General features: G+C 35.7%; 1 protein-coding gene across 1 annotated transcript in view; it reads left to right on the top strand.

The window, feature by feature from the left end:
- The window catches only part of POLN (DNA polymerase nu), a 106,629-nt gene that overhangs the window by 30,964 nt on the left and 55,276 nt on the right, over positions 1-20,389 (top strand). The window contains exons 15-17 of the mRNA XM_074865607.1: positions 12,445-12,502; positions 13,686-13,763; positions 14,191-14,305. Of these exons, the coding sequence (XP_074721708.1) occupies positions 12,445-12,502; positions 13,686-13,763; positions 14,191-14,305 (251 nt within the window). The remainder of the gene's footprint in view (positions 1-12,444; positions 12,503-13,685; positions 13,764-14,190; positions 14,306-20,389) is intronic.

Below are 20,389 nucleotides of genomic sequence, written 5' to 3'. Positions count from 1 at the left end.
AATAAAAGGTTTCCTATTTCTCCCCAGGAAAAATGTTTTTACCAGCTTGTCCAAAAAGGCAAAGAAATAAAATAATTTAACCTGACAATCAAAGAAGCACATTAACCTTTAATGTGGAAGCGGGAATGTAATTTGAAAGAGAAACTAATTAGAGTATGTTGAATGTTAAAGTGGTCAAAGAAGGACCATAAAAAATCTGAAATATTGAATATACCTCAGTCTTTCCAACAGATACAAGTAATATTTTCTGATAGTGAATGCATGATAGAGAATTGCATGATTGTTTATTAGAAAATATGTGTTACTAATAGTGCTTGGAATATGAATAATAAATTACCTATCTGGTTTTCGTTCTAATGGGAGAGACAATCTCTTGAAATAGAGGCCCTTCAGCAATTGCCGTCAAAAATGAGCCAGTTCTGTCAGTTAAGTTAGCAACCAGTTTTTCTGATTATCCACACTGTATCTGTATTACTTGGCTTCTGGGCTCTCTTCTGGAGTGAATGGACTAATTCTCTCTGAGATAAAACTCAAATGTAGTTTTGGAATAGTTTTGGGATTGTTTATGGACAGTGTGGAAGAGATGCTGTCTGTTTGTCTCCCTTTCATAACACTATCCCAATAGGTGTTACATCCTTAGCATGGCCACAAGCACACACCAAGCAAGGCAGACTGTCAGAACCATGCTAGCAAAACTATTGTGACAGCTCTCAAATTTCACGCATTTTGTCCCCAGCCTCATTAAGGCTACAGGCTGCTCTGTGATACTACCAATGCTCTTTCTGAAAGTTTATAGTCTATATTCACAATTGGATTGCAGCACAAACAGGATGTTCTACGAGGTCTTTCAATAGTGGTGAGCTGCTGTACAAATTTGAAGGGTTCTGTTTTTCCCCTGTCCCTTTCCTTCACAGCTTTTAGAAGGCTTTGGCAGATCTGATGCAATGTAAAGAGCCATACACCAGGTCTGGGAGCAGGGATGTGATGACATCTTTTTTTTTTTTTTTTTGGTAGAAATGAACTGGTGCCTTGGCTCCTTTTGAAACTACACTATTAGGAATATAATTTTTGTAAACTTGTTTTCATACACTGTCCTACTGAAATGAATGTTGACTTAAAATGGACAGAGAGTATGGGTCTTACATTTGCATTGATCTTACTTGAGTGTGTTTTCTATTTTGTTTTTAAAGTATGTTTATTGGAAAGCACTAGCAATAGAGACAAGTCAGACATATTACAGGTTCATATAAAACATATTGTCAAAATTCCTTTATAATGTCATCTAGGCTGACAAAATCATTTTTAGGTGAGTATGCTCTGATGTGGGCTTCACTAAAATAATAGGTTGTCTTAACAGAGATGAGAATGTCTGTGTGTTTTCTTGGACCTTTGCATCAAAGCAATTTAGTGTAATATTTTCTAGTCAGTACAAACAACTATCGCTCAGATGAGCTGATATGCTATTAGAGAAAGTCAGAGCATGCATGCCGTTTGTTATGGTTGGTCTGTGTTCCCTGAGTATATCTTGCATTCAGAATGTGTTTTTGTACAACGTTTCTTTTCAGTATATTTATTCCAATACTCTTGAATCATATGTTGATTATGACTACACTAATAGCACTAAAATAATATCTCATTTTATGACTACTTAAGAGTTTTGATGTTTTTACAATCTTTTTTTGTTGCTTTATTTAGAAGTATATTTTAGTGAAGACTTTAACATTTAAAGAAACCGTATTTACAACGTTGGAGATAAAAGTTCTCTATTTCCTCTCTTTCTTCCTCACTCATCACAGTTTTTGCTTCATGATAAGGAAATTTTCCTTAAAAATGAGTGAATAAGCATGTTGACAAGACTTTAGTTAAATTGCATTCATGATAAAAATTTACACTACGTTAACATTACCATAGGATGTTCTTAGTTACTGGTGTGACAACTACAGTATGAAAAGTCACTGTTAGTTGTATCCTAACACTCACGTCTGATGCTTCAGAACATCATGTTGTTTTAATATCCAAATGCAGAAATAAGGTTTCTACATCATAGACCTTTGTTCTCTTAACATCTTGAGTACACATAGTATCCTTTTCTGTGATAGATGCATGTCTTTGGCATTCTCTGTAGTGATGCTCCTGATTTGTATAAATTCATTAATCTCATGGTGAGTGTGGTGTATCCAATACATGGACTACATTTTATAGCATAATGTTTTCCATTTGGCTCAGTAAAGCTTGGAACATCATCTGGGCTGTAATTCTGTAGTAACAAGAGCAGTTCAATCATGTATATGATTGAACATAAGCACAGAAATATATAGAGCAACTAAAATTAACAGCTCAAAACTCAGAATAATATCAGCTAAAGTATTTTTAGCACATTATGAAATACTGACTGTGGAGGCTGAATTCTTCCTTCACTCTCCTTTAGTTTCTGGCAAAAAGCTCCTCAGAGAAGCTTAGACTTCTAGAAATAGGAGAGAAAAAGTTCCTGTAAAATTTTCCTGTGCTAGAGAGAGGATGGCACTGCTTACTTCCATTTGTTTCATTAAAATTCAAAGATGCTATAGTTCAATACACTATGTATAAATTAAATTGTCAGCACTTGAGTGCCTACTGCTGTTGAGTGGGCTTTGTTAAGATAGTTGGTTATATGCTGATTCATTTTATGGTTTGAATGGCCTTTGCCAGCAACATTTTGGGAATGCTGCAGGTAGAAGCCAAAACTATGCACTGATCATGTTTTAGAAATCCATGTTGGAATATAGCTAGTGCTACTGACAGGTTATTTTTCTCTAACATGAATGTGACTGGAGCACATAGCTAACAAGAAACAAAATTAGTGTCATCTTTGATCAAAACAAGTGTTTTTTTAGATATGTAGCTTTCACTACCTTACAAAATAAAAGGTGTTTTAAAGTGAAGTAATTATAGTAATATCTATTACTTAGAGTATTCTGTTACAGAAGTTAATCTATACACTGTGTTGTGTCTTTTGGAATTTTAGGAAGTCTGATTCCATGTAATTTTAGAATAGTTTAAGAGCAATGTTAGCATGGTATGTGGTTACAAGAAACAAATAGAGCTATTCACGTGTAGTCTGTCACAGTCTTCATTCTTCCACTGTTTATCCAAACAAATTTCAACTCCTGGCTGAGCACTTTTCTTATGCTTGAGACTGGCATATGCTCGCATCCCCTGAAGTCTCAATGTGGTCACAGTCATTGTACCTCTGTACTGAGGAGTTTAACAGAGCCCATGTCCTACTGAGTTCCTTTTCACTGTCCTCATCTGTAAGACAGTTGTTCAGATTGAATCTTCATCAATGTGTAGAAATACATGTATGGTCTTTATATTAGTTGAAATATTGGTGTGCCTTTTTGTTATGAAGTTGTCTGTTGGTACCTCTTGTGAGTTGATTAAGATTTTAGAAACTCTGCTTGAAGATTTTTTTTTTATTCTTCATATGAAGTATTCCATTAGTGGGATTTTTAGATATACGCTTTTAAGAAATACTCAAAGCTTGGAAACTTATGCTCTGAGAGGGCAATTTAAAAAGAAAAATTTCAGGCGCACAAATTTTGTCTTGTCTTACAACCTCTCAAAAGTGAGAGGTGTTAGCATATTCCTTAATGGCTGAATTCCTTTTTTCAAGGACAAAATATAGTCTAATTCTGATAGTGTAGGTTTCATTATGTTTTAACATAACAAAAGTATTTAAATAGTTTCTTTTGTTATACAGTATTCTTCTGCTGTACATCGTTCTTTTCCCATTCTGTATCTCTGTCAGCAAAAATTACTTCAAAAAATTTGAGAATTCTGACAAGACAAAAAATGGAGGAGACAGAAATGAAGAATGATAAAAAGAGAATGGATTATAGGGGAGGATCAAAAGTTACGTACAGCAAAAGAGATTTCTTCTCTTGGATGGTCCAGTTTTCAGACATTTTCAAAATATTTCAGTTTCAAAATTTTTGTCGTTGGCATCCCAAAGAATTTCAGGAAAATTATCTCTGTAGCTCTACATCCCTATTACATTGTTTTCTCTGCTGACAGTTCTTTTTTTCTGTCAATGAGTGGAAAATTTGCCAATTCTTTATTCTCTCAGCATCCTTTCATAAAACCTCAGGAAATTTCACCCCGAGTTTTGAAGATGGCTGCACTCTTTCAGGTTCAGAACAACAACAAAAAAATGGTTTGTGTAAGGATCACTGAAGATAGACAGAACAGGACAGAGGTCATCTTCTGACTCCCACGTGGCCTTGTCCCTAGTTCTTCTGTACTAACATGATCCTCTGCTGGCTGTGGCTCAGGAACTTGTAGTTAAGGACCACTTCTATCAAATCAGGAATTGTCATTTCCTCACTGTGAGCAAAGAAAGACACATTGGTTATTTAGGTTTCCTTTAACTCCTTCAATTAGCCTCCTGTTCAGGCTCCTTTTGGAGCCTTTTAAGAGGAATTCCCTGCTAACATATGCTCAGTAAATTCCTCAGTATGTGGAACAATCTTGTTTGAGATACTAAATTTTACCCTTTCATAAAACAACTGTTACATCTTTCTTTAGAAAGTAAATTCCTCCAGTCTGGAAAGCTTGTAATTTTTCATGTGTTTAAAGGTCTAGTATTTGTACCTTTGAGCAATATTCCCTTGACGCTCTTTACTTTAAAGCTATAATATACAGCTAATATACAACTAGTACAATATTTAATAGTTCCAACTGCCACTCAAAGGGTTGTTATCTCTATGCCTTAGCACTGTTTTTTCACCAAAACCAAATTGTATCTTCCTGGATTTCATCCCAGAGCTTAACAGCCTCCCATATTAATGAACATTAGTTTAACAGAGCTTATGTTCTCAGTATAATTTTCTTTCAGAAAAATGAAATAAGTAATAAAATTTAGTCAATTTATATATAGAAACCAAAAGCAGTCTTTGTCTCTTTGAAACATGCATAGAGCTATATATATGCAAATTCCTTTGCTTGCTGTACAAAGGTTAGTAATCTGTCAGTATTAGTAATCTGTCAGCCAAGCATCTGGGCTGACCCCATGATTTGGCAAAATAATTTGTCACAGAACATGTCAAATCAATAAGTTAGTAAAATAAAATATTTTTTGTTATTTTAAAAATCACTCATTGAGTCCTTTCTCATGTGCTGCTACAGCATTATTACCTGAGGTCTAAATTTCAAAAAATACGACAGAAGGAGAATTAGTCTTAGGAAATCAAATACACTATTCTTATGGCCAACTTTCTAAAGTAAGGAGTCAGTATTTTTGGTTGCCCTTTTCCTCTTCCCTTGTATTCACTTTGAAAGCTGCTTAAGCTTGTAGGAAGGTGATGTATTACTTCTAAGTATCCCACCTGACTGACATCTAAAGCCTTGATAATTCTGTGCTGCTAGGTAAGGCAAGAGGGGAGTGCATTACCTTTGAATAACTGTTCATGGCTGAAAAACAGTAACTAGTACCAAAAATGAAGAAATCCTTTACCAGAAGTCTGTATGATTCTGTGTTTTTTGACAAGGAAGGTGGGTTTAATTTTTACTAGCCACTAGGTGGCAATTGCAGACAAGTCAAGATTTGCTTAGGAATGCATGTACACATACATACCAGGCTGGTATTGGTGACCTTGTTAATTTTCATATTTTCTCTATTTAAAATACTGAGCTACATGCTGTATTTTAAAAATTAGATCTTCAGACTGTCTTGAAATTGTGTCTCATATAGAAGTCCCAGAAAATAACTGTTTATTCCTTTGCAATAATAAATAAATGCTGCTGTGGACAATAATTAAATATGACAGTTTTCCAGAAGATAAATCATGAAGATTTTTATTTCTGCTGTGTAATTTTTCATGAGTGAGTTGCCACCAACTTTGGAGGTGCCAGACAAATTGAGTGAATTTGATGTTGTGAGCGCCCTCAGGACTCGAAGTCTTGTTCTGCATTGCAAGAATACTACTTTGGGCAGTGTGCAGTTTTCCTCGCTATTTCTCCAGCAGCTTTGGCCTTTAACAAAGGAGCGAGCAGAGTGTTGACAGTTAAGGAAGTAGCTCACTGAACCTGTGAGTTTCTTCTCAAATTGATTAACTGACCTATGAGAGCACAATTTATCAATAGGTACAGTCCTATGTAAAGCAAGAAAAACAACTGGAAAAAAAAAAGGAAAAGGAGTGAGAAAATTTTTAAGAAGCAAATAAACAGGGGAAAAAAATCCACTACAAGAATAAAAAGAAAAACATAGTTAGAGATATAAAATATAAAGCTCAAAGGAGTTGTCATCTACCTATCTATTATCATTGTAATGAAGTCTCATCTTGCAGACCAAGGTATTACTTCTGCTCCAAAAGTAATACAATGCTAGTCATCAAACAGGTGCCATGAATTTGAAAACTTACTTTGTGTTTTGTTGTGTAGAGCTGAGTTCTTGTTCAAAGAGAGCCGTTATGGCCTAATTATTTTCATAAACTTTCTGGAGAAAAAGATACTAAGAGGAACTCCAGAACCTTTTAGACTTATAATACTTCAGTTTTTGCTGGAGTGCTACATTTCATGAGATAAACTAGAATTTTGCTGCTCTGAACTTTTTTCAAACAGAAGAGAAAATCTGTGTTTTTTCTCAAGTATTAGGAAATAATTGATTTTCTGAAGCAACAGTTATTACAGTAATTAAATCTGACAAGACCACAGTCCCAGTAAATATTCTTGCTTGTAAGAAATACAACTAGTTTTTCCTATTTGCTAGCATTGGTAGCCACAATAAAACAATATTTAATTCCTCTATTGTCTTTATTTTGCTCTAGCATTTGGCACTATGCCTCAGTGTAACAGCAGGTGGTTTAGTCACCACATCAAAGGATGTATACATTATAACTTTACCTGGTCTAACTGCTTCCTTATATCTGTTCAGTCTAACTCCTTGACTGTTTTTGACCTTCCCTCATGACACTTCCATACTGTATACATTTATGAATGGATACTCTTATCTTGGTAGTAAGTTTTGTCTCTGTTCTTATTTTTAAATAAGTTCTTAGATCAGTGCAGGAATTAATCAGAATCAAATGTCCGTAGAATAGCCTGCAGTCACCTCTGTGCATTTCCATTTATTTCAGTAGCTTACTGTTGGTTTTTTTTCTGTTCCCCTCCCTGCAGTTTGTAGGTCTTCAGACATCTTCCCCAGATCTTTAGAAATGCAGATCTGAGCAGTTAGTAGATTGAGCCATTTTTTATTAAAAAATAATATACGTATTGCTATAGATGCCTTTGTATACATTATAGACATCTCTTTCTAGGGAATTGCCAGGGTTGACTGAGGTTATTTGATAAAAAAAAAGCAATTTATGCTACTGAAAATGTATATGAAGACAGACATATGGGTTAGCTGAATCAATATAAATAACCGAAAGGGGATTTAACATAGGAAATATGATCCACAAACCTACTTGACATAGAGTAAGAAATAATTAAAATGCACCACCAGCCGCTGTGATTAGGTGACATCTAGCTATACCAGCTTCAAAGGTAATTTATCCAATATATATCTGTATACTGTAATCCTTTGAAAGAAGCAAAATAACTTACTGGTTTTTAACCTAGGAAAGAATCAAAGATCAATTGCAGATGTAGATGTAGAATTTTGGATTCCAGAAATGGAAAGCTCAACAGAAAGTGTAACTAATTGGGACTAAACTCAACAAACTGGGAACTGTATATAATTTGCTGGATTTTGAGTAGGTTTTGTTTTCATTGATAATTCTACTCTTCTTTGATACAATGACTTTCCTTATGGATAAGAGCATCCTTTTTGCAAGTCTTGAATGCTTTATGAGAAATCTGTGTTTGTGAGACTCTTAACAGACATATCAAGGGTCTATAAATTCTGAGTCTTCTTGCCAGCGTGAAGTCTGTCATTGTTTCTGGATGGCTCTGTATACAGAAGGTAACAGCATAGACAAGAATCTACACTGTCTTCACCTGAAACAACAGACAAAAGTAGAACAACTTTTAATAGATGTATTTTCAAAACCAAGAGAACAGATTTCTAACCTGTGCTAAAACACCAGAGTAAGGAATGCATCAGGATCATCAGTCAGGACGGATTATAGTGGCAGAAAAATCAGATTATGGAGGTAGGAGGAAAGAAATCAGAAGTCTGTTTTTCATCATGTACAGTTTTAATCTAGTGTTTCTAGTGAGGTGTTTTTTTTGTGCCATGCCTGTGCTCCCTGCTTTTCCAACATGATGTTTTCTGAAGAGTTTAACTAAAAAACAGTGATCCAACAACCATCTAGGTGCTGGGAAAATGTGTCAAATAACTGAAATTGTAAAAGAGGTGGTGAATTGTTGGAGTGCTAGGTCCCTGTGTGGCAGGTCCAGTGCCAAAAAAGGTGTCATCTTTGGACACCCAGGAAAAAGACAGCCAGTCTGCGTTTATAATACCCAAAGTGACTTTAGTGCAGATCAGATTCAGTGCTTTTTTCTTTTAAATTTGGTAACTATATTGCTAAATTTAATCTTTAATGATTTAATGCCTTGGGTGGGGGGGAAGGGTTTCACTGACAGCAAAAATGTGAAAAAGAAAATGGTATCATTGTAAGGGTGTGGGTTTTTTCAGCTTTTTACCAGTCATGACCTGAGATTGAGCAAGGGCAAGAGCCAGGTCCTGCATTTGGGTCACAACAACCCCATGCAATGCTACAGACTTTGGGAAGAGTGGCTGGAAAGCTGCCTGACAGAAAAGGAACATGGGGAGTATGATCCAGCAGTGTGTCCAGGTGGCCAAGAAGGCCAGTGGCGTCCTGGCTTGTATGAGAAATAGTGTGGCCAGCAGGACTAGGGAAGTGATCTTACCCCTGTACTTGGCACTGGTGAGGCCGCATCTTGAATACTGTGTTGTTTTGGGCCCCTCACTACAAGAAAGACATTGAGGTGCTGGAGCGTGTCCAAAGAAGAGCAATGAAACTGGTGAAGGGTCTAGAGCACAAGTCCTGTGAGGAGCAGCTGAGGGAACTGGGGTTGTTTAGTCTGGAGAAAAAGAGGCTGAGGGGAGACCTTATTGCTCTCTACAGTTACCTGAAAGGAGGTTGTAGTGAGGTGAGTGTCAGTCTCTTCTCCTAAGTAATGAGTGATAGGGCAAGAGAAAACAGCCTCAAGTTGTGCCAGGGGAGGTTTAGATTGGATATTAGGAAAAATTTCTTCACTGAAAGGGTTATCAAGCACTGGAACAGGCTGCTCAGGGAAGTGGTTGAGTCACCATCCCTGGAGGTATTTAAAAGATGTGTAGATGTGGCACTTAGGGTCATGGCAGTGTTAGGTTAACGGTTGGACTCAAGGGTATTTTCCTTAATGATCCTAAACATCTTTTCCAACCTAAATGATTCTACGATTTTATGAAAACCTTAAAAAATGGAAATTTCCATTTATACAGTTAAGCAGTTCTTACTAATTCTGTTGCAGGTTGGATGTACATTTTTGCATTCATTTTCCATAATCAAAACAATACAATTCTTTTTCTTAGAACTTGCGTTTTAATACATGATGCACCAACTGACTAAAATTTCGGCAAAATATTTGTTTCTGTCTTTAATCTTTAAATCTGAATGTTGTGCTACAAGTGTACTTTATACATAATACATACATATAAAAATATATATATATACTTTTTCTTAAAAAAATGCTTGGGAATGAAACCAGAGTCTTTCTGTGGCTTTCCACTGCCTCATACCATTGAAGGCTTCAATTCTATCTCAATCAGAAATCATATGAAGTAGAGAGAAGGCAATGGATTGGCACTGGGATACATAGAGTAATCAATTACAGTAATGTTATAAAAACAGAGTCATAGAATCACCAGATAGTTGAGTTTGAATGGGGCCACTAGAGATTGTCTAGTCAAACCTTCCCTCCTCAAATCACTAGAGCAGGTTTCTTGGTACCATGTCTGGTTGGAGTTTGAATATATCCAAGGATAGAGGCCTTACAACCTCTCTGTGCAACCTGTTCCAGTGTTTGACCACTGTCACAGTAGAAAAGTTTTTTCTTATTATTAAATGGAGTTTCCTGTAATTGCTTGTGACCACTGCCTCTTGTCCTGTCATAGGGCACCAGTAGGAAGAATCTGGTTCCATATTCTTTACACCTTCCCATCAGGCATTCTGAGCAGAGGGGAAGGATCACCTCTCTTGACCTGCTGGTGATGCCCTTCCTGATGCAGCCCAGGATGCTGTTGGCCTTCCTAGGTTCAAAAGCTCATTGCTGGTTCATGTTCAACTTGTTTTTCACTAACGACTAGCCTAAAGATGTCTAAGTTTAGATGAGAGGAATCTATTAAGCTGTTCCAATAGCTTAAAGATGAGCATTACCACTTCCATGTTTCCTGAGTTACTTCTCTGAAGATTTATTCAAATTATGAGTTAACTAATTTACAAGTGAAAGTACATTTTGCACTTGCAATTAATTACTAGTGTTTTTCAGAATTATTAGTAACACTTCTAAATTTGCATTAAAAGCAGACTTTCTGCATATGCTGTCAAGTGGAAACAAGAAGGCAATATAGTGATTTATTTTTACCATTGTAGATAGATTTTGAAATAAATTTTTATTTATTTAACTTTGTTCAGGATTTTGAAGCTAACGAGTTAAAGAACATTAATTAGTGAGAGTAACTATAAACAACTCTTTAACCTGTGCTGGAGGTTATCTTATTAAGTACATGTCAATACCAGTATAGAGCCCAATGAAAAGTCCATACAATTATCTAAAATGTTGTGATTTTGTTTTTTAAATGTGTAAAATTAGGCTCCCACATTCATGTCCAGGTACTTAATATAAGGACTTCATTTTCAAAACTTCTGAGGATATATTAGCTTCCATGGCTACTTAAACTGCATATTATTCATATGAACAAGCACTGATGCTTTCCAACTGGTTATCAGTAGAAATCAATAGTTACCAATAGAAACATCAGGTTTGTGCACAGATTAAATAACCACTTATTTCAAAATATGGTTAATAGCATTACAATAAGCATTGCCACAACTGTATTTTTAAATGTTTCTAGAAACTGAAGAATAAAATATTAAAGGTGGCAAATGTTTCTTCTGGGTCAAACTTTGTATTGATGGATTGAGACCAGTGTTCCTAGTTTACCCATGTTGTGAAAATATTATGTATATTATATAGTAATTTCTATTTGTGTATGGTGCTGTGGCAGGTGTTCAACTTTAATACATTTAATTGTAGATCTTTAAAGGTGGTACTAAGACTAGAAATGATACTGTTCTGGTTTGGGGTTTTGTTCTTTTACTTCTGCTTTAAATTTCAACAGCTTTTGCAGTCTGATCACATCCCTCAAGTTTAAAATAACAATTTTGATTTCAAAATTACATAGAAAATGATTGTTCTGATTTGGAAATTATATATCACTATTACCATCTTCTGAATTCACAGTATTACATAATATTAGTGTGTTCATCTAATTCCTGAACCGCTTGCAAATTAATTGCGTAGAATTATGAAAATTGAGCTTGATACACATTATCTCTTGTCATGTGTTACCTTTCTAGATGAAGAGGCATAATAACATAAAATCTTTCAAACTTTACTGGAGGTGTATGAACTCAGATCTTTAGAGAAAAATCTGTTATTCCTAGTCCTGCAATTTTGTTGATAGTTCTCACTTTTAACCTTAACTGATGTGCTGTAGTTAATAAAAAGCTCCTTCTTTATTTTATCATGCATTTCAAAGAATGTGGGAATAGATAATAGAATGGTTTGGGTTGGAAGGGACCTTAAAGATCATCTAGTTCCAACCCCCCTGCCATGGGCAGGGACACCTTCCACTAGACCAGGTTGCTCAAAGCCCCGTCCAACCTGGCCTTGAACACTGCCAGGGAGGGGCAGCCACAACCTCTCTGGGCAACCTGGTCCAGTGTCTCACCACCCTCACAGCAAGGAATTTCTTCCTTATATGTAATCTGAATCTACCCTCTTTCAGGTTTAAAGCCGTTACCTGCTTCTAGATATTAGAAGAATTTCTAGAGGTTGAAGAAGAATCTGTTCCCTTAGCTTAAGGCAGTGTTCACATGTATTCTTTTCTTGAAAGTAATGTACAATATCTCAAAAATAAAGGTTAAAATAAGAAGAAAATTATTTTCATTGGGTTGCTAATTATGTTCTATGGTGCATCCAGAAATTAGGATTTGGAAAGGCTTCCAGTGAGAAATTGTTCTTACAAGCTTCCAATTTTCAAGGAAGAGCAAATATTCAAAAGTATCTATCATTACAGAAGTGTGAAGATTCCTTTGAAAGGCAAAGTGGTTAATCCTATTTATTATATGGGAAATACTTGTTAGCATTAGTATCACTAATGTTCTTATGCTGCTTATAAACTGTTCATAAACGTGTTTTCATAAACTTACTAAGGATTTTTATTCTTATTTGTAGAACATTCAAGGTATCTCTAAACATCCAGTTAGAATTACAAAGAAGCAATACATAAAAGGTAAACTATATTTTTATTAACATGAAGAGGCAATTTTATCTAATTATTTTACTGAGTTATATTATATTTTAAAGCAGACCAATTGCTCCAGCATTAAAGGATAGAATAGAATATTGATGCTTAGTTATACACTGTGATTTAAACCAATTACTTTTTGCTGGTTGTTCCTGAAAAAAATTTGCTGTTTCAGCAGTCATCTAAATACTCACAAACTTCTAGATTTTTTTGTTTCCCTTGACTATCTCACTGTTCCTTTTTCCAGATGAAATTATGCATCTTAACTCCATTAATTATTCTAGGGATGATTTTGTGCGCATTCAGCTCATAAGGCTTTTACTGAGGAGATGTTAAAACTGGGTCATTTTTATGAAACTCACAACTAAACACCAATAGTTAGTGAGATGTGTTGTTTTTGATAACAGAAACGGATTTAAGGCAGATGATTCAGAGAGAATCCAAGTAAAGTCTAGAAAAGCATGACCCAAATGATAAAGAGAGAACCCACAATAGTAGATTCAAAAATAAGAGAGAGATTTGCCAACATAAACTCTCCTTGAACGCCTACAGCCATAGCTGGGAAATGCTGCTCATTTGTTGCACTTGGTTCCCAGTTAAGGGCAGGCTTGCCTTTTCACAGCTATTCACTCCATGCATTTGAAATAATACAGATCATAAAACAGGAGTCTGTTGAAGACAATGTAAAACTTTGACAGCAGTTTTATTTTATCTACCTGATTCATTTTTATAAGTACTTTTTAAAAGTTGCTATAAAAAAAAATATGTGAACAGTGGCTGTGTAAACCTGAGCTGCTGTGCATAACTGTGGCACATAGGCCAATCAATTTTGTTAATGATCTTACAATATGTGCTTCAAAAAATGTATTTCTAAGTGATCTGTGAATAATGTTAGTTATTGCAGATATTTGTTAGCTAACGTTTTGGGAAGGGTTTGATTTTGAAAAAGGAGAACTAAGTGGTGCTTCAAGGATGGCAGAGGTAAAGATGTTGTACGTGACTAATAGAGTAAAATAATTGTGATGCTGACAGTGCTCTGGTAGGTTGCTTACATTGCCATTTGTGTGGTTTTAGTTATGTGTTTGGTATGTGTTTACAACCTTTCATTGTTTGCAACACAATATTTTTGAACTGGGGTTTGGGACTTAAATGTCTGTCTCCTCTCTAGGAAAAGAAGAGGAAATAGTGACTATTTCCCCAAGAACATTGTTTGTTTCAAAGAAAGGATACACATTTTTAGCAGCAGGTAAGATAGCATGTATTATTATTCTCATATATATTAATGTTTGCAGTTTTGTCATTTCTTTGTCCCCTCTCCTTTGGATGACATATTTTACAAGGCTGTCAAATCCCTTAGTATCAATTAACACTGTTATATGATGTATACTTCTTAGAGTGCCTTGGAAGTGGATGATATGTAAGCAATGTCAATGGAAACAAAAGGCTAATAAGATTAATTGACACCTGAAGATAATGAAGGAATCAGACACCTTGTGATCTGTAACTGGAATATAACTTATTAAGTATGAGTTTTTTACAGACATCTGGTTTTTTGAGTATGAGGAAATGACTGAACAGTCCAGGCTTGCTTTTTAATTTGTGATAGTTTGGTTAAAATGCAGGTATCCTTTCATTTTAGAGCACTAGATTTATTTTAACACTCTGTTTTTTAGATTTTTCCCATATTGAGTTAAGGATCCTTGCTGACTTGTCATCTGAACCAGAACTTCTGAAACTGTTCCAAGAACCTGAAACCACCGATATCTTTTCCACACTGGCTTCTCAGTGGTAAGAGGAAATGTTGCAATTTTTTTATAGTAATTAGACAAGATAGTAACAATAACTTGAACTATTATATTACTGTGTAGTGATAACAAAAGACAGTTTTTTACTACAGTATCTATTGTTAATACTGTTTTAACACTGAATTATAGTGCCTTTCTGAGCCTTTTCTTCTCCGCTGTGGTAATTACCATATGTCAAAATGCTGCAATCCAACTGACCACTATGAGCCTTGTGACTAAAGCTCATGCAATAATATATTGTGAACAGTGCATGCTGATAGCTTTCTCACTGTATTGTTGTTCATCAATTCTTTTTAAAAATCCAGAGCAACAGTTAAGTAGGTTATCCATCTGAAAAATTGCAGAACGACTTTTCTCAGTAAAAGTACGAGCATTTTTGAAACCTGCTTGGTTATGCAGCAGAAGCATTGACATCAAATTACATATGTACAAGAAATGGAGAGACTAGAACTCCTGAGATTCCTTTGAACTCATAGGGATGATGGATGATGTGATACTTGTAAAAAGTGGTACTTCAGTAATTAAAAAAAAGATTTCTTCATTCCCATATTATTTACTGATGCTCTTCAGCATGCAGATTAAAAGATTAACTGTCAAAAAAGATGGAATATTAGTTACTTAACTGTTTGAAGGTATTTTTTATTACTGTTTGTATCATGGTGCCTAAAAATCTTACTTGAGACTTGGACTTCCCTTGTACTCAAAAGTGCATGAGCATTCAATAAGTGACAGGATAGAGGTCAAGCAGCTTACAGTTTGAACGGATAGGTCAGCAAAAGGTTGAATAAAATGCTGTAACATATAAGCAAATTGAACAGAATGATGTCATGTAAATGTCAGGCAATTTTCATATTTTCTCTTTGTTTCTCTCTTTTAATATTTTATCTCCGTTTTTGTTGGAAGATTGTTAGCTGCAAATGAAAGCAAAAATAGATCTGAATTCATCAATCCTGATCTAGCTCAATTCCTATCCTACAGTTTCTAAATTTTTGCAGGCATAGCCTTCCCAACCACAGTATTTCCTACTCACTGCGATATTTGCTAATATACTCTGAAGTAGTACAAAGAAACAAAATGGAGCTCAAATTATAATTGTCCTGCTACCAACAACTGAATCAGCACTTGAGTCATGTGCATTCTAGGAGAACACAACTCAAGGTCACAAACATCCAATGATTATAGCTGCAGAAAGATCACCTTTCTTTTTAGAGTTGCTTAGAAGCACTGATACTATAATAAATTCTCAGCTCTAACATGATATCACTAGAACCTCGTGATGGAGTTAAATCCTTATTTTAGTTTGGAGGTATATTGCAAATGTATGCATGAAGATGAGTCACATTTTGTCTCAACTCTGGGCAAGGCTCCAGAAATACCATTCTATTCAGCAACCTCACAGCTCTTGGCAGCCATCAACCTCTTACAGTTGCTACACAGTAACTTTAAATTTAATGAAATATTACAGGCAAATATTTTTATCAGACAGAAGTGTCATGGTGTGTCTACAAAATCATTACATAATGATTCTGCTGACTCTTCTTTTAAGCTTCAGGAAAGCTGGTGCTTGGAAGTAACTTTCTGTTGAATCTATTATATGACTCTTATTAATTACAGAAACACAAAGGGTGTGTTTAATCTCATCTAACCTTGGACACCTATTGTATACCTGGAGAGATTCATTTGACCTATTGTTGATGTCCCCTGCGTAATAAGATCAATTGTACATTAAAAGTGTTGACTTCTCACCATTGAGAAAAAAGCAGGTCTGGGGTGGCCAGCTCACATTAGACATCTGTATTTGTTCTGACAAATTCAGTTCCTCCTATTGGATCAGTTCCTAGTGAATTCACGTTGGGTTTTGGAATTTTGTCCTTAATTTATTTAGTGACAAAGAGGAGACATAAAATCACAAGCTTCACAGATACTTTCCCATTTCAGATACTTATTCATCTCTCATAGTCCACTACTGATAACTAAAATCTTTAGGACAAACAATTAGTTCATTGACTTTCACAGAATCACAGAATCATCTAGATTGGAAAAGACCTTGAAGATCATCTAGTCCAACCATTAACCTAATGTAGGTTATTGTAGTTGATTCCATTCCATTGGTATTAAAACAAGTATTGAGAAGGACAATCAACATAAGCAATAAACCTTTTATCTCCTCTTGGTCTCCTGGTTTTCTCTGGGTTTTAATCCTTTAAAATTTATTCAAGTGATTTACCAAGTAGCATACTAAATGTTCTGTTCTGTTCTGTTTGAAGGAATTGTATGTTGTTGCTATTTGTAAATCTTTTCTAACACACTTTGGACAGTTGGAAAACCTTGACAAAATTTTTTTTTTGTTTAAGAAATCTATAAAGAATGAATTAGTTTCTGAAGCTTCCTCTCGGACAAAAAAAATTAAGTCAATGTCAGTGTCTGATAGCGTTCCAGCTTCTGAATGCATGTCACTTGGTATCTTTTAGCAGCTTTTCTGCATCTAAAAATACTTAGACTAATGAATACATTATTGGACAAAAATCTGAGCCACACCCTAGAGTCCAGCCAAGTTTTATACCAACTTATCCCCTTTTTTTAGTCTAAGCTTTATGGCTTCTCCACTGAAATGTACCTCTATTCCTTAGCTGTCCTTCAGGCTAAAGCCTTCTATCTGAAGTCCAACCTTTTGGAAAACCTTTACAGGGTTTTTATAGCATTTGGCAACAAATACACATGGTGGGCAGTTTCTGTAAAAAGATTAGCTGTATGAGTTTCTGATTGAATTAAGATCTCTTATGTATAAAAGCTTTCCTTTGCCTTTGGTTAGGCATACTCTACCGTGACTCAGTACACTCTCTGGGACCTTAGAGATGTGTCTCTCTTGGAAACCTGTTGGATCCATATTTCTATTAAACATCATTCATATGGAATCTTTACACTGGTCAACAGTGCGTTGTAGAAATGCATAAGTATGTGTCAAACCAAACTATGTCATCGAATCATAGAATTATTCAGGTTGGAAAAGACCCTTGGGATCATCGAGTCCAACCATCAGCCCTACTCTACAAAGTTCTCCCCTACACCATATCCCCCAACATCTCATCTAAACGACCCTTAAACACATCCAGGGATGGTCACTCCACCCCCTCCCTGGGCAGCCTATTTCATTGTCTGACCACTCTTTCTGTGAAAAATTTTTTCCTAATGTCCAATGTCTATACATTACAGCAAAAGGCTGAATGGAGATACCAACTTTCATGCTAAGATTCAGTGTCACATGCAACACCATACCCAACCCAGTAAACCTAGCTGAGAGGCAATCCTTTCTGCAAGACTAGGCTGTAATCTTGTGCTCCTCTGGCTAGTTTATGGAGATAGTTCATTTCAGAAGTAACACAGCCTACACCAGTCTGGGCTTCCCTGCACTATGCTCAGCTGTTTGCTATAGATACTGTAGATACTGCTTGCCATAGATAGTTTTTTAAGTATTGTGTGTTCTGTTTGACAGAACTGTCTTGAAATTTCTATTCAGATAAAACTCTCAGAAGCCAGTGTTAACTAGTCACTTAGTGCAAGTTTCTGGTTAACGTCATGCTTGGTCTCATGTTTTTTCTCTTTAAAGTGCTTTTTTCACACGGGAATAAAGTTCATGGATTTTATTTCATGGAATTCATAGAGTAAAATAAAAATAGTGTCTGTTGGCCACTTTGCAATGAATTTGCTTCTGTTGGCTCTTTTTGTCAGTGAAAAGTCCGAGCTCATCTTTGCCTTGTACATCCAATATATTTCCTGGTCATCTTAACATAGTTACCCCAGCTGAAACTAAGATGATATAAATAGATTTTAATGTTCACTTGTATATGCTTGGTACTATTCCTACTCTTATCCTATCCTGCCTGTAATGATGATCATATGCCAATGATGTAAGATAATGACCAACATTATCTGACAGTGAGTACTGTGTTATGGCCTACGAAGAATAAGCCCTAAATGACAGGTCAACACCTGCTGTTACAAGAACACCAAGAGTGCATTACATTAATGACCTGCTTGCTACTGAACACATAGTAAAGTTTCAAGGCTTGCCTAAACTTTTGAAATTCATGATATAACGGATTCCAGCTACCTGCAAGATCACCTTGTGCTATATTGTCTGGATGTCATATGGCAGTTACAGTCCTTTGAAAGCCAAATCGTCATCCCAGTGTTGAAGATGATGAGAGCTGTCTTGGCAGCTGTCTGTCCAACCAAGAGACCTACCTGCCATGAGACATCCAATTGACAACAAATCTCAGAATGAAATTGCTCTTGCTTCTTTTATCTAGCTTTTACACGGTAATTGAAAAATAAGTAATTGTATTTAAAATGCTGTTGATGGGCATATCTTAAAATCACTTTCAAAGATAGAGGCTGAAAAATAAGTTTACAGTCTTTTAGGTAGCCTGCAATTTCTTTCTTAATTAGAGGTGCAGTGACTAGCAATCTCTTTCAAACTGTTTATTTGTCACCCTTCTCAGTAGGTTGTTGTTCCTCTGTCATAGTGTATACACATATTGACCATATTGGGTCAAAACCCAGGAAAAGTGTCTTGATTTAGCCAAGCACTTAAGCATGCCATAAGTATGTGATTTCATCCTACCTGACTGATGCCAACTTTCCTGCCTGAGTGCTTTTTTGAATTGGGATAGTGATGCTTCAGAGTTCCTATGACTCAAGCATTAAGCAAGCTGTACTTAAAATGTTTGGATAAATCCTTTCCCCTGTTTCTTTAGAATCTGCCTTAGACAACTGGAGATCCATAGCAGTGATGAATTCAGCTGCATCCAGCAGAGCATAGTGATACCCTCCATCAAGGATCCTGAGGGCAGCCTAACCATATAAATGCAACTATATTATTTATATCTCTGAAACTAGCTTAGTCATTTTAGTCTTGAAGATATCATCACTGTGTTCCAATGTTTAATACAGACATCCCTGATATCTGCAAATTACATTTACTTCCTATATTTTAGGTTCCTGAACCTGAAATAGAATACAAAATACAACGTTGGGTTGCCAAGCTCCATGTACATTGCCAAAGCATGCATCTCAGAGAGTGAAAAAGGCTATGTGCTGACCACAGAGCCATCTAAGAGAAGTTAATGAGAAATTCTAATCACAGAAGTTTGCATTTGAACTCCTCTTAGAAAGCTGGAACAAAATGACAAGGTGGTTCAAAATCCATATCTGAAGATACCTGCTAGATAGGTAGTGTTCTTTGAAAAAAGATGATCAGGATTCAGTCTTTTCAAGTGGCTGTGGTGCCCAGCTTTTACATAAGACCTAGGAGACCTCAGTTCAACTTTTAAAACATTAGAGTATTCAACTCTACATCTCTCCTCCCAGGAAAATCCAAAGCAAGGATAGACCTTGTATGTTGCAGCTGAGATTCTGTTCAGCAAATATTGTAAAGTTGAAATAATTGGATTTGTTTAGTTGAGAGAAGATATGATTTAGGGAAAACCTGATAAAAGCCGTCAAATATATAAAAGGTTATTGCAGAGAGTTGGGTAGAGAGTGAACGAAGCATAATGAATGGGCTTACGCTGTTGTAAGAGATGTTTCAGTTAAAGAAATCTTTTGAATACTAGAGGTCAATAAATATGGAGGTGGGTTACCTATGAAGGCTGTGGAATTTCCATCACTGGAAGGAATGAGACAATTAGACAAATATTTCCAAGGATAGCTGACGTGGATTCTCCGTCTCTCTCACAACCATATTTTTATGCCACTATGATTTTATTGCAGATTGCTTAGAGCATTCAGTTGGAAAAGAGATTTCTTTATTTCAGTACCATTTGGGGGATTATTTATTTTTTACTTAGTGATTGTTTAATTCTGTTTGCTAGTAGTAGCCACAGGGACAAAAGTCAAATAGTTATGACTCTGACCTGAGTACTCTTAGTAGAATAGTGAGTACTTTCATGTTTGCTTTGCTTCTGATCTCATAATTTTGCTTTTTATTGTTGTTGTTTTGGGATGGCTTGGGCTTTGGGCTTTTCTTTTTCACAATAGTCACATTTCTGTGTGATCTTGGAGGATG

The sequence above is a fragment of the Strix uralensis genome, chromosome 4, assembly GCF_047716275.1.
Source record: "Strix uralensis isolate ZFMK-TIS-50842 chromosome 4, bStrUra1, whole genome shotgun sequence".
NCBI lineage: Eukaryota > Metazoa > Chordata > Aves > Strigiformes > Strigidae > Strix > Strix uralensis.
Note: the sequence above shows the minus strand (reverse complement) of the source record. Positions and strands in the feature narration are given on the sequence as shown.